Genomic DNA, 16016 nt, shown 5'->3' on the forward strand with positions numbered 1-16016 from the left:
TTTTGGTGGAACGGGCACACAGAATCCCAACATACCCCGCAAAACCAGAAAGACCCCCCTCCCCACCCAATAATAACCAGGCTCATGAACTTTTGGGACAGAGATGTAATTCTGCAGGCAGCCAGGAAATATGGCCCCTGGTCCATAGGGGGTCAAAAGGTACCCATATATCCGGACTATACGAACCTGGTGCATTCTCAGCGAAGTGCATTCATACCTGTAAAGAAAAGACTGCGGCAAGTGGGCCTCAAACATTCACTGTTATTCCCAGCTAACTTGAGAATTGAACAAGAGGGAAAAACACACTTTTTCACAGATGCACAAAATACCTGAAGTTGGCTGGACAATCAAGGGCTGGGAAGAGATGAGCAGGCTACAAAGAAAGAAGAATGGAGAACAATGTCACAGAAGAGGAGGGGAGGCAAAGGCGGAGGGGGAAAGACCATGTCGTCCTCCCCCACCAAGGCATAGATGAAAGCGGCGCAACTACAGGCGGTTCAAGAGCTGCATCAACATACCAAAGTCCTAAGCTTCAACAAATAGAGAGTCTAAGAAACGGAGGATCGGGATAGGTATCCTGAGCACATTGAAACAGAAACTGAACTGGTGGAATATAGACCAGTGGTAATGCCCATGACGGCCGATCAACTGGGATAAAGCCTGTTTGACTGTGGCAGGGTCAAGGTAGACACAGCAGGGTCCAGGGGCACAGGAAAGGGGAGAACAATATCATGCTCCCCCCTTCAGAAGATAGGGTTATAGGGAGGGGTGCAAGGTTACAGTGGATTGCTCAAAGAATGTGGTGGATAGCCACCCCAGCAAAGAGTACTTTACTGAGTTATTGTTAAAGTTTTATTGGGATGTACACATGCCGTGAATTGGGGAGGTGGTTAGTTAAAAAATCACAGCATGGTGAGGTAGGGAGAGTGTATGGTATGGGGGATGGCGGGGCTTGTTACGATGTTGTTCTTCACCAGACATACACAAGCACATTAGGATCACTTAGACAGGTAGGCCCATCAATTTGGAAGGGAGAGTGTAAATGCCCACTATGACATACACTAATTCCATACTACTGACATCATGAAATATCAATGGTTTGCGAAATAAAGAAAAGAGGGGGTTAGTCCAACGGGCTCTTAATGGGATCAAACCGCATATAATGTACTTACAAGAGACTCACTTAATGGACAAACAGCACTTAAGCTTGGGACATGGCAGATTCAAAGTGGCTGATTTTGCTCAATACACATTGGGCTCATGCGAGGTTATGATCCTGTTGAAACAACAACTCCCGTTCCACATAACATGCATGTGGAAAGATACAAGTGGCTCATACATTGCCCTCCTAGGTGAGATGGAGGGGGAAAAAATCCTGCTGGTCAATGTATATGCACCTCCGGGATTACAATTAGAGACACAAAGAAAGTTGGGTGGAGTACTGACTGAAGCTGGCACAGGTTTAGTTCTGTTAGGGGGAGACTTCAATCTAGTAATGGACACTACCTTGGACCGGTGGAGTGAGAACAAGGAGGGGGACTCCACGAGAGGGACACTAGCTGGTTTTACCAACGCATTGGGGCTGTGCAACATATGGAGATCTTTACATCCCCGTGAGAGAGAGGGTAATCCTATTATTCAGGGGCAAATAACATGCATTCTAGGATAGACTACATCTTCACCATGGGGGACACACATTCTAGGTTCCGGTCAGTGGAATATCGGGCAAGAGGTATTAGTGATCATTCTCCGATGGTGGCAGCACTTGACACAAGACCCCAATGCCAAGAGGGCATTGGCGAATGGAAATGTGGCACCTCACTAATAGAAAGGAAGTCCAGCACCTCACACAGAAACCAAACATTGTTTTGCAGAAAACCAGTTCTCTGTAGATAGCCCAATGACAACATGGGAGGTCTATAAAGCAACAATACCAGGGGTTATTATTAGCGGGAAAATAGAGGATAGACGGAGGAGATGCGAATGGCTGACTAGCTTAGAAGAGGAACTAAAAAGCCTAGAAAGAGAATACATGAATAGCCCACTACCCTCACGGAAAGATGCCATGTAATATAAGAGAGCAGGATTCCAGATGGTAGCCAGAGATGAGGTGAAGATGGCACACCTAGCAAAAGAAAAATGTATTTATGAAGGGGGCAACACTACCGGGAAACTATTAGCCAGGCTGGCCAGTAAGAAAACATGACGATTAGGGAGGTGAGGTCGGCTGCAGAAGACTTAGTGAGAGACAGTAGGAACACTGGCAGGCCATTTAGAGGGGTTCTATGGATCCCAATTGAGGGCCACCCACCACGAGGTGCTGGATTTCATTAATGACTGTCCTGGGGGTGGCTGGGTAATCAGGAAACAGAGAATTTGGACTCTGACATAAAGGTGGAAGAGATAGCCTCTGCAGTGGGACAGCTACAGTCAGGGAAAGCCCCATGCCCTAACGGGCTTCCAGCCGAACTACTCAAGGTTTTACGCCACTGAGTGGCAACTCTACTACTTGTGGCCTATTACCAGCCACTCCAGGATGAACAGTTACCAGAGGACATGTGAACAGCTACAATCATAGCGATCCCGAAGACATGCAAGCCTTTGGACAAATGGGATTCTTGCAGACCCATATCCTTATTAAATGCCAATATCAAGATCTTAGCCAAAGTGTTGACTAATAGGTTATGGGTAGTAATCTACAACTTGATACATCTGTATCAAACCGGATTTATACCAGGTAGATCCACCAAACTGAATCTACGTAGACTACACAATAATTTGCCCATGATTAGACACTCACCAAAGGGTAGGTCTATTGTGTCGTTAGATGCAAACAAGGCCTTCAACTCCATCGAATGGCCCTACCACTTTGGGATACTGGCTAAAATGGGATTTGGACCCACATATATTCAGTGGGTTAAACTTTTATATGATTGTCCCATAGCAAGAGTCAAGGTAAATGGACACTTATCGAGGCAATTCCATATCCGTAGAGGCACGAGGCAGAGGTGCCTACTATCCCTGATGTTATTTGCGCTTGCTATTGAGGCGCTGGTGGCTTGGGTGCAAATTGATCCACTGGTGTGGGGGTGGCCAGGCTGAGGGGACAAGGAGGAGATTATCTCCCTATGTGCGGATGATATCCTGTTAGATTTGTCTAAGGTGCCCCAATCTACAGACAGGTTGGAAGTTATTTTTAGAATATTTGGGGACCACTCTGGCTTAGCCATAAACTGGGAGAAGTCGCTCCTCCTTTCGCTGGGAGCAGGGACGTGGCACCATGACCTGCGACTTCCACTGACAGTGGAGATGCAACAGTTCAAAGACCTAGGTAAATGTATCACACGGGACCCAGGCATGGCATACAAGGAAAACCTTGTACCATAGATTAAACGATTAGAGCAGTAGGTGGGGCACTGGTAGACGATCCCACTTCTGCTGCTAGGAAAAGCTGCAATGTATAAGATGGTGGCTCTACCACGCTTGCTGTACGTCCTTCAAAACTACCTGTACCGGGTGCCAGACCATTTCTTTGGCAGGGTGGACTCCCTGCTTGGCAACCTGCTATGGGCAGGGGGACAGCCGAGAATCACCCTGAGAGCTTTGCAGAGATCCAAATACAAGGGAGGTATAGCCCTGCCGAACATAAAAAAATATTATGAGGCGGCACATGTTAGCATGGTAAATGATTGGGACAACCCGGCATTTAGACAGGACAGGAGAATGCTTTGGAACAACAGCTATGTGCATGCACTCTATGGTGGTAAATTATCACTGTACCCATGCCCACAACCAAAACAGCAGTGGCAAAGTGGCAGAGGGTAACGTTGGAGATGGGATGGAAGAGTAAACTCACTCCCAAAATGCTGCTGTGGGAGGGATCTAGACTAAAGCAGGTTGCGGCATTGAAGGGATTCTCAGGCTGGAATGCCATTGGAATATCCAGCATGGCCGACGTGTGGGATGCAAACAGGGTGGTACCTTTTACGCACTCACAACTAACATATAAGATGCTTGAAACACAATGGTTACAATACGCAGCACTCTGTCAGTCACTCAGGACATTCATATCACTGGACATTGAAACACAGGAAGATTCCCCTTTGGAAACCAGACTCCTTAATGGGGAAATAAGCAGGAAACTTATTTCTCTGACATATGGAACCCTCATGAGTAACATGCAAAAAACCTCTTTTGCCTTTACCAGCAAAATGCAGTTGGGACTTAGGGGAGCTGGATGAGGAGGAATGGTAGGAGGCACTGGCGCACCCAACTGGGGTAGCCATTAAAGCCAACTTCCGATTGATCCAGCTGAAAGTTCTGAACAGGGTTTACTATACTCGTACCCTACTCTATAAAATAGGTAAAATAACAGACATGCACTGCCTAAGAGGATTTGGTTCGGAGGGCACTTTCCTGCATACTCTATGGGCCTGTCCTCGCACCCAGCCCTTTAGGAGGGTGTGGGAAGAACCTTGGAAACAGCCACCGGTAAGGCACTAGACCTTACACCAAAGGCGGCACTGTTGGGTGTGTGGGAGGACACAGCTCACACAAGATATAAAAAACACCTGATAAACCTGGGATGTATTGTGGCGAAGCGAGACATCACACAGAAGTGGGGAACAAACACCCCATACACACTTAGAGAGTGGGAAAGGGGAATGTACTGAAGGGTGCTGGAAAGAGAGGTATATAAGGGACGAGGATATGCACAAAAATTTGGGAAAATATGGGGCGAATGGGGAATTTCGGGGGAATGACCTGTGGTTAATGAGGACATGGACTCCAGTTATGAATACCTTCACCCCCCTCACCAGAGGGGGCTTCTATTACAGACACCAGCATGCTTATGGATAAAATGGAAACCGGGAAATGGAAATGGATCGTTTGGCACACCATGGCCTGTGGACCGGGTGGAGGGCTGGGCAGGGATGGGTGGGGATTGAGTAATGGTTGTTTTTACATTATGTATGGCAATACTCATACTAATGTTATAACTGTGAAAAATGAATAAAAATACATTACAAAAAACAACATTGGACTGGAATGTGGTCTAGTGCAATTAACAATGGCTTGAATGAATACAAGCACTACACTGATCACTTTTTTGTTTTCCTCAGTCATATTCCATGCCTATCACAAGCTGTGCGATTGGATGGCCTGTGAAATTCCCACTGTGTTCCTACAGACACACGGGAAATCCCAATGGCCAAGACTTAGAGTGCAGTCTGTATTTTGGCATGATCAGAGATGACCTAGTAGTGGGCTGTCAATGTGATAACGAACATTTGTGAATGACATGACATCCCAAAGATGTTGATATTCTGCCTATAAAACATCTCTCCTTTCCTCAAAAAGAGTAAAAAGGCAAGTAAAAATGGTTTCAGCTTGTGTTTTGTTTTCTTATGTCGGCAGCCTATGTGTGATTGAAAGCTGTTGCATCTAACTTTCTCTGCCGCTGTTGCAGTAGCAGGTGTGAGGAATGTGTTTGTTGCAATATACGTTCTCTATAACTTGTATCTAAACTTATTGTGTTATTCATTTTAATACCAAAAATTATTTACAAAATATTTTTTAAACATGACATTTTTTTTTCATTTTTTTTGTTCCCTATTAGGTGGGTAGTGTTATTCTCTGCCTTCATGGATTTCTAGAAGAGTGCATTTAGGTGCCAGTACTCATGTATAGTTCCTGACTTTTCCCAAGGATTGGCAAGAGTAGATTTGAGCTTGTTTTGTCAGTAGTACTATTGGAAAAGATGTTGGTGTCATTGTTATGAATAATATTTGTGTTAATCCCCTATTTTCCTACCACTCCCTATTGTCTCTGTCCCATTTACTACAAAACAGAAATCTCCACATTCAGAAATAGGGCAGATGCAGGCAGAGATCTAAACCCAGACATTTGTGAATACCATTTTAAAGTACACAAAGTAGTACTGCTGGAGTACCCCTTTGTGAACTCAGAGATGTTTTCGTGAATAGGCCCCAAAATATTTATAAGTAAATTTATGGGGAACATTGTTTCTTGTTACAGTGTGCATCAGAAGTGTCAGATTCATTAGATCTTAAAAAGCACTATAATTTCAGCATGCAGAAAGCAGGCAAAGTCTTAATTACGCCAGAGTAATGTTCGTAATTTTGCACTACAATGTGAAATTATCATGATTATGCCAATATGCCCCATTGCGTAACTTTGTGGGTACATTTTAATGCAGGGTGCACCGTTCAGGTAATTTTTAAACATGAACAGCATTTCAGGTAGATTTCTTATCCACGCAGAACGTTTGGGCAATTTTTGAGTGCAGAACTACAAATCTCCACCCGAATGGCATTGTTTCGAGAGTGAGTGTTACACCTGCCGGCCTTACGGTTGGGATTCCCCAAACATTTTGCTTTACTTCTCCATTTTTGCAGATCTTGTTTTTATTTGCCTTGGTACTCAGTGCACTTTCCCACTTCTAAGCAGTGCTAAAGTGCATGTGGTCACTCCCTAAAACTTGGTAACACTGATTACACCCAATTGGCACATTTAATGTACTTATAAGTCCCACGTAAAGTAATACTTCCTACACCCAGGACCTGTAAATAAAATGTTGTAAATTAAATGACTGTCAAACGTGTAGGCTTGCAGTTTTAAACTGCCAATTCAATCTGGCAAAAGAAAATGTTTGCCAGGCCTGCAAGGTGTAGGCAACAGAGCATGAATGACGCTGTCATTGGCCTGTCTGCGATAATATAGATTATGAGTCTCACATAAGAGAAGGTGAAATTGTATCTCCTCTTTACTGTCTCCAGGGCATTTTTCCTACAGTACAGGTACTTTCTACTTGATTGGCAACTGCAAAACAGTCCTGATCTATTTTATCGCAGATAGGTCAACGACAGTGTTTTTCATACTCTGTTGCCCATATATTGCAAATTCGGAATTAATTGTGTTTGTTTTGCTTATTTAGTCACATTATGCTCACTTTGTGAACTGCATGGACACTTTTCACTTTGCACTTATGAAGCAGCCTTCGTCAGCCTACAGTAAATATAAATGTATAGTATGACAAACAAAAGTTACTTTGAATATAACAAATTAATTGTTAATATACCTATGTGCTGTTTTTTCATTTATTGTATACATACTTGTTCCATCTCACGTTACCATTTTTTTTAAAGAAGAAGGGATTGATAGCTTTTTGATGCTATTACTAACAAACTGTGGATACAAAGTTGCTTTTGCTCCAACAGAATCAGCTGCTTCTATATACTAATCAATGCACAGATGCTGAGGAATACAGTTACTTCATTGAAGCTTGATGTTACTTTTACAAAGTTGGCATTTTCTTGTCCCTACTAGACGATGTCTGAAGCCTGTATCCTGGGTTACATGAGTAAATGTAGTGAGACAAAAGGGGGATAGGTGTTGACAGGATGTAGCTACCACATGTGCACATCACAAAGGCTCTACCTCAGCCTACTCACAAAGGGTTTCACGCTAGTCTTTTGTGCCCACAGAAAAGCTGGGTCCAGGGCAAGTGGGCATGACATTCCAAACATCTATGGGGTGGAAACCTCCAGAACCCTCTCCTACTTCAAGCCAGATATGAGCATTGGACCCTCTGCCCCAACTCTTTAGTCCACCCCTGGAACTGTGGAAGACTCAGAAGGAAAGCTGTGCTGCTCTGCTGCAAGAAGGACTGCCACTCTTCTACCCCACTACTCTGCTGCCCGGCTGCCTGAGTGAAAAGGACTGGACTTGAGTCATGAACCCAGGACCACCAGTGACTCTCAGGGCGAGTTGGGTGGCCTCCTGATCCCAGCCTCAGGGACAGAAAAAAGGCTCCAACCACCTTGAACCCAGCAACTGGACCCTGCCTGCTGTGAGTTTTGCCCTCCAAGCGGAGCCACCCTAGTCTTTCACCCTTGGAAGTGGGCCTGAATGTGCTCTGCCAGCCCAGCTGTGGTCTTTTCGGCAGAACTGACACAGCACAACACATCTCCTTGCAGTTTCATATTGGACCCTCACTGCGTAACACGTCTCAGACGCAGGACCCTGCATCGCCTCCCGTAGCCCTTTGGAACCATCTCTGAGCAACACATCCTCGATGCAGGATCTCATAATGCTCTGCAAACAGGATTTAAGGTATTTTGTTCTGCAGACCGAATTTGGCCCCTGTATCCAGCCAGCACTTCATCGTTGTCAACCTGAACTTATGACTTTGTCCTGGTACAGCTCCATCAGATAACTACAGTTGTTACCTAAGTCTTTAAAATTGCATATCTCTGGTTCTACCACTTGGATTTTTGTTGTTTTGGTGTCAAGTAATTTATTACATTTTACTCTATTTTTATAAATTGGTGTGAGATTTTTCTTGTGTTGTGTTTTCACTTTATTACTGTTTGACGTGCTGCATAATTACTTTGCACATTGCGGTTAACTTAAGCCTGACTGCTTTGTGCCATGCTACCAGAGGGTTGAGCACAGGTTAATTTGGGGTTTGCTTGTGTCCAATCCTGACAAAAATGTGGTTATTGATTCATCCCGCTCACCCAGTAAGTCCTTTTCCTACAGCGATCAACAATTCAAGATGGGTGATAAACAAATATTTCAGGTATAATTTTTACCTGAGCAGACCATTCACAAACCCACAAATCAAAACACAACCTGCAGTGTTTTGAATCTGAGCAAATAGAAATCAATGTGAAATTATATTTTCATGTTTCATTTTGGGCGAAACTGAGAAATCCGCTAATTTTTTAAGGGCAAGATGCACTTTGTGTAATCATGAATAATTTCGGTAATTTTGCAGTAATTCACGCTACACAAAATTAGAGGGGTTCACCCATTCCTAGCAGAAAGTTGAGCCGAGAGTAAACCGAGAGTACCCTTTCCAGATGCCAACTATATTCACTCACACTCTAGGAAACAGGAAAACGAACCACCGTCTCTTGCTATGCTGCACAGCCCTGGTTAGTGGTTGCTTTATCGGCCTTTTATAGCACTCACTTCTCCATTTACTGCAACTTCAAAATAAATCAATATAGAATTCATAAAATCCTCATTCACAGTAAATTATTGCCAAGGAACACTTTTTGAAGCGTTTTCTCTGTGTAGACAGCATGTACTGTATGTTTATAAATCTTACTGCATTTCCTAAGCTATTGAAATGATCATTACCACAAACTACCCAAAGTTAGAAATAATTAAAATATTGTAATATCCAGTTAAAGTGTGTTTGTCTACTATTTTTCTAGGTTCTAAATACTGGGCCATAAATACTTTAACCATGGAGATGTCAGAGCGCTCTCTTGTTGATTTTGGATTCCCTTCAAATGTGAACAATATTGATGCAGCAGTTTACGTAAGAAGTATTCAAAAGACCCTCTTCATCGTGGGAAACGACTACTGGCGGTATTTAGTCAAATTATTACATCAAATCAATCGTGCATCTAAAGCAATGAAAATTGTGTATACCCTCAGGATGGACAGGTTAGGCCTAATTTCCCTTTCACACATTACAAAACGTAACTGCTTATTGATGCAAACCCACGGGCATCATCGTGTTTACAGTGACGTCAGGAGTCAGTAACAGGCATTTTGTTGTTACATCGAACAGACATTGTAAAAGAGAGCATTGGTTACCTATGTCAACACTAAACGTTGCCCAGACCACGAAAAAGTGTTATGCTTTTCTTGGCCTTGATCTTTTTGATAAATGTAATACATTTTGAAGAACATGTTCATTATATTATCTTGAAAATAATTTTGGGTTTCTTCGTATAGGAGATCCTGAGTCTGAACTTTAGAACTAGTGCTAAGTTTTTTCCAGCAATCTTATTTTTATTTATTTATTTATTTAATGCGTTTTTATATAGCGCGGACTTTACCCGAAAGTGTCAGAGCGCTTCACAATAGGCAAAGTAAAGATACAAGAGGAGAGGAATTACAAGTGAGCCTGTTACAAACACAAACGTTACATTACATGAGGCAATACGAAAGGAGAAAGTGACGTGTGCAGGTTACAAGAGCAAATAAAGTACGAGTAGAGGAGAAAAAAAAAAAAAAAAACTGACACTTGTTGTCTACGAAATGTTTAGCGTTGTAATAGGTGACCCCGATACAGAGCTTAATTTGTGCCGGTGATTTTCGGTGCTTAGTACCGGCACTTATTTAACAGGGCCAAAGCTACTGATTTTTTCTCCCCTGTGCAATGGGCCCAGTAATTATCAAAGATATATACACCTTCCTGTCCGGTCCTCCTCCTTCAGCTCATATACCTGTTCTACAACCCACAGGAATTGTCTGCATTTCATGGTGCGTTCAGAACATTTTCAGTTTGCTGTGTCCCCTTTGTCTGGCGTTGGATTAAAGTGCCCAGAGGTGGATTTCAGACCATGCAGCGTGGTACTCGGCGCGCAGGGCCGCAACAAGTTTCTGAGCAGTGCTTTGAGCACCGGCACTTATTATTCTACAAGTTAAGCACTGCCCCGATATTGTTATTACCTAGTACCAAAAAGTGGAGGGTTCCATTTACATAAAAAGATAACAGTCGTTATGTAAGTGAAGAACAAAACCCACGTTAACTGTGGGTGTCTTAGTGACCCCTCATTGACTGACTTGTGCGCGTTGTGACCTTGGGTTCTACTGTTGCCCTGTACCCCTTTGTGCTCAGGTGCCAGGGGCATTATGTATATGCCAGGCATAGGAAACGTTTATCAACTTCTGATATTATACACAGCTATCTGCAGATGTGCATGTGAGTTCTCAGTAGAAAGGATTAATAGGGCAGTATTTAATAAAATAGTGCCAAGAAAGTATCGCAAGTATTAAATGCCGAGCGGGCCACACGAGTCACCGTTTCGTCACACTCGCACCCCCAGGAAGATTTGCAATAGGCGAAGCACCTGTTTTGTCCATTTGTGACCCATTGCTTCAAAAGAGAGGTGTGATGTGTCCTTCACTTGAGCGCTGCTATTGTCAAAATGACATTGCCTGGTGTTCATAGGAATTCAAGTAAACTTTTCACATATTACTAAAAGCATCATTGCATTTCGAAGAGGGCATTGAGGTCTTTACTGAAACTGCGTCGTCCTACACTCCCCAGTAACAGTTTCATTCTGCTGCCTGGCCCCATAATTGTACCATAAGCAATAGCTCTTCTCCAATGCCCCTCTAGACAATAAACAAAAATAGCTTAACATAGTCCTACAGCGATGTTTTAAATAAACATGCTCGATTAATTTGTCCCAGGAGAGCTTAATTTATGTGTATGAATAAATATGAACGAGGGGAATAAATTCTCATTCTAACAACTTCAATGTGGCAGGTTTGAGACAACAAACAACTGAGCAAGACAGCTTGAACTGCAAGACTGGTAGCAGAGGGGAATACCTTTCTATGAGATCACTTCTGGGTAATTTGTTATTAAATGATTGTGCTAAACAAGAAAGATGTCAACATGAGTTTACGTAAGCCACTGATCTCAAAATTGCAAGTTCAAACTCTAGCAAAGCAGAATTGGGCTTCTATCCTTGCGAGGTCAGCATTTGACCCCAATTAATGAGCGATGTAACATCTGTTATTTACCGCACTTAGAAATGTCACAAGTGTGTTTTAACACTTTTTATGAACAAGCCCCAGCAAAGCCAGTAGTTTTTTTTTTTTTAATTGCTAATACATGCAAATAATATTTATGCATATCTGTATGAAAGCATTACTGGAGGAATAACGGACCATTTGACTTTGGCAACGCTTGTTTCATAGCTGTTGAGAGTATTACTTTCTGTAAGATAGCTTCCTACTGTGGAAGAGGGCATGTTAATTGTATTGAGATAGAAGAATGCTAAAGTGGCATGTTTAACATATTTGAGAAAATAAACCTATGAGAAATAGGGTTTTTTCAGTAGAGGGTGGTGTAAACCCTTCTCAAGCACCAACCACAATCCCTGCTAGGGTGAATAACAAAAGTCATAAAATTAACCTGTGCCTAACTCTCTGGTAGCCTAACATAAAAACAGTCAGGCTTAACTTTGAGGTAATGTGTAAAGTATTTATGGAGCACACAAACAGCAATAAAGTGAAAACTGAACACAAGAAAAATCCTAAACAAATTTAGAAGAATGGAGTAGGATTTAATAGATAAAATGAGACCAAAACAACACAAATCCAATCAGTAGAACTGGAGATATGCAATTTCAAAGATGTGGGTAAGTGTAGCACCCAAAAACACAAAGGACCACTCGCAGGTGTCTGGTCATGCTAGACTGGAGAAGTCACAAGTTAAGGCTGATCATGATTGAGTGTGGACAGGATACAGGGACCATGTTATTTATCCTCTGAAAGTCTGGCGCGAAGACTATAGTTTCACAGTGGAGGAGCCTATGAAGAGCAAGGAGACCATTGCAGATGGTCATCGCTGTAGCATGAAGAGCAGGTCTGGCATCACAGACAGTCATCCTTGTAGCACAAAGATCCCGTTCGGTTCAGAGGATGGTCTTTACTGGAGCTTTTCATTGGCGATCACCACAGGCTGTTATCGCTGCAGGGTGAAGTGGAGATCTCACATTGCCGGTCGTGGCTGGTGGTCGCTGTACGCAAAAGAGTCGGATTCAACTGAGATTTGCTTTGGCGGTCGTCAAGGGCAAGGACGGAAAGATCTCGCCACTAACAAGATGGTTAGCAGTGGCAGAGAGCACAAAACATCAGGATTTCTCCTTCTCTGTCAGAGAAGTACAATCTTATGCCAACCAAGGGCTCAAAACCTGGGAGGCGCGTCTTGTGGATCAGGGACTCACTCTAGCAGAGGCCAGCAAGTCTCAGGCAGGGCCAGTTGCAGTAGGTCACCTGGGCAGGTGACAGGAGGCCTCTACAGATTTTTGTGTCCCCATAGCTCTGAAAAAGAGATCAGCCAACTGACTTTTTGAGTTCCTTCTGCCGCCCTGGGTTCAAGGAGATGGTCCTCTCTCCTTCAAGCAAGGCAAGCTTCAAGCAGCAGAGCAGTTGTCTGAAGAACAAGGTAGACCTCAAGCAGCAGGGCAATCCCCTGAAGAGAAAGGCAGGCCTCAAGCAGCAGGACAGTCAGCTGGTAGCAGTAGGGCAGCCCTCTATAAAACAAGGCAGGCTTCAAGCAGCAGGCAGTCATCTGAGAAACAAGGCAGGCCTCAAGCAGCATGGCAGCCCTCTGGACAACAAGGCAGTCCTTCTTCAGTGTTCCACAGGACCAGGTGTGTACTGAAGAGTGGGTCTGAGAATTTCCTTCTTCCTTGTCCAGGTCCTAAGATGTCTGGGGTGACAAAACCCAGTGTCTTGTTCTTTGTGAGTGTGCTGAGGCAGCTCCTTTGAAATGTTAGTGGGGCAGTGAATAGCTCCACTCTTCTCATCCTGTCAGGATGACCCTCCCCTAACTACACACAGGTCATATTGTTTACTGTAGGGTCCAGTATGCATTCCTGATAAAGGAGCAGTTAACAGACCCAGCAGCCAAAAGCTCCAAAAGGCCTCAAACAATGTAAGGCAGGAAAATGCCAACTTTCTAAAAGCATCACTTTCAAAATTGTGATCTAAAATCCGATATTACGTTTAAAGAGGATTTAAAATTACAATTAATTTGAGTCCAAGCAGGAAATCTCTAGCTGCTCTCAAACAAAAGTTAGCACTTGTTAAATGTAATAAGGTAACCCAATGTTATCCAATGAAGAGGTAGGCCTTATAATAGTGAAAAACTAATCTAAAAGTTTTGTACTACCAGTACATGTAAAACTTGAAACCACTTGTCCTACTTTCTAAATAAAATGACTCAGGCCAATTGGTCTTTTAGTCCTAACTTAGGGGTGACTAATATGTATTAAAAAACAAGGGTTCGGCCTGGCAAGAGGTTTATTTATACAAGTCGACTTGGCAGTCTGAAACTGCACTGCAGGCTGCAATGGCAGGTGTCAGACATGTTTTAAAGGGCTACTTACATGGGTGGAGCAATACGTGCTGCAAACCCATGAATAGCATTTAGTTTATGCTGTACTACTTTACTAGGGATTTATAACTAAAATAAATATGCCATTCAGTTTTGGGACAACTGTATCATGTTTTAAGGAGTGAGCACAAACACTTTAGCACTGATTAGCACTAGTAAAGTGTGCAGGGTCCTATTACCAACAAACACAAAATTCAGAAAACAGGAGGAGGAAAGGCAACAATGTTTGGGGTGATCCTGAAGAGAGTCAAGTCCCACAAAATGTTTCCATTTTGTTTCATTATATGTTTCCAAATGCGGCAAGAGTATGCATGTTATCTTTGAACATATCTATATTGCACTATTGTCAAGTGACAGCATACATGTATCCTTTTTTTGCTAGATATGATGAAGTTACTAACCTCATGGAAATGGAATTCCCTAAACAAATTAAAGATGATTTCCCAGAGATGAATGATACAGTTAATGCAGCATTTGAATCAGAAGGTATGTGTTAATTACTAATTTCTGTAGTAACAAGAAACACTACACTAAGGGCTCCTTTCACAAAGGTAAACTTCAACCAAAAGTCTAAGTTTATGACATTTAGTATTCACAAAAGTAATTTATGAGTAGTATCTTTAGATCTGCACTCAGGGTGAAGAGGCAAACTTAGACTTTTGGTCTAAGTTTATCCTTGTGAATCGGACCCTAAGTGTCTTTCTTGCAGCGTCTATTGCAGCAATTGTGACTCCGTATGTCACATGCAATTTTCGTTTTTTTGGGATTTGTCTTTAGTGTATGAAGGGGCTTGGTGATTGCATTTTTCTGAAACACTGTTCCGTGTAGACAGTTACTCGGATGTATTTAATTTGACTTCTGAAAAAGCTGTGCGCTTTGGGAAAAAATGTATCTATTTATACTTTTCCACTTAAAACGTTGCATAGTTTAGGACATCCGGCACCACTCCTGAGTATCTCTGTGCCTGTTTTTACCTTCTTTTAAAACCACCCTTATAATTGCGACCTATTTGTTTTGCTTACTCCAAGTGTGTTATTATTGCTGAAATGGGCAAACCTTTGTACTTTAGAGATTCACTACTAGTCTAAGTGAGCATCTGTTTGTGGACAGGCCTGGTGTGTCTGAGCTGTACCATTATTTTCAGAGCAGATGAGAAAATAGCGTGCACAAGTAACATGGTTTATGGGAGTAAGTATTCTAGCGTCATACCTGTGGAAGTTGGTCTGCAGGAGCCTCTCCCAAACTGCGACCCGAATTATATAAGAGATATTTAAAATGTTTGTTTTTCAGCAGTTCCTTACTTCCCTTCCACTGTCATGTTCCCATTGGTTGGTACGGCATAGTGTATTGGGCATGGTCCACTATGCTAGGCATAGGCAATGTGGCCTTCTGCACTGCCCTTCACTGTGAATGTGAGTGGCATGTTGGGCTGACCAGTCTCGGTATGGCCAGCCAGACATGCATACCATAGCCCTTAGCAACTCAGGATGGTATAGAGAGCCAGAAGGATAGAGAGACATGCCCACAGGTGTCCTCTAGAGGGCTGGGTTATCTTGCCCAGCCAATAGCGGTGCTACTGTCCTTCTATATATTTTTAAGAATAGTTTGTGAAATACATCATGATTGGCTGGGGACGGCTCTAAGGTAGGAAGCAACCCTGTGAACCAGGGAGAAAAGTGGGTGAAGAGTGGCATTGTGCAGCGCAATTACTTCTAAATGTGGTTTTAGTTTAAAGCCCCATAGTGATTGCCCATGACCCTGTCTGGGCTTGGTGGAGTTCCTCTGACACAGCAGCACTGACACATAGGAATGTACGGTACAATGAGGTGTGGAGCATACTATTGTGTGAATCTACTCAACCGCAGTAAGTATGTGCTTATTCTGTGACCTCTGCCTGCGGCTGCCCCTGCTTACTTTGTGCTGGGCAAAATATGTGGTGAAAGGTGTATTAGGCGATCTGGAGAGAAGGGATGACAGGGGTATGATGGTATTGTTGTGGAATGTAAAGTGCAGTGTAAGAGCAAATGTAACATAGAAGGAAGTACTCTTCATA

General features: G+C 43.0%; 1 protein-coding gene across 1 annotated transcript in view; it reads left to right on the forward strand.

Annotated features, from left to right (window-relative positions):
• The window catches only part of LOC138249227 (collagenase 3-like), a 139295-nt gene that overhangs the window by 112573 nt on the left and 10706 nt on the right, over positions 1 to 16016 (forward strand). The window contains exons 8-9 of the mRNA XM_069203203.1: positions 9249 to 9405; positions 14346 to 14449. Coding sequence (XP_069059304.1) covers positions 9249 to 9405; positions 14346 to 14449 — 261 coding nt within the window. The remainder of the gene's footprint in view (positions 1 to 9248; positions 9406 to 14345; positions 14450 to 16016) is intronic.

This window comes from Pleurodeles waltl, chromosome 8 (genome assembly GCF_031143425.1).
Source record: "Pleurodeles waltl isolate 20211129_DDA chromosome 8, aPleWal1.hap1.20221129, whole genome shotgun sequence".
In the NCBI taxonomy this organism is placed as follows: domain Eukaryota; kingdom Metazoa; phylum Chordata; class Amphibia; order Caudata; family Salamandridae; genus Pleurodeles; species Pleurodeles waltl.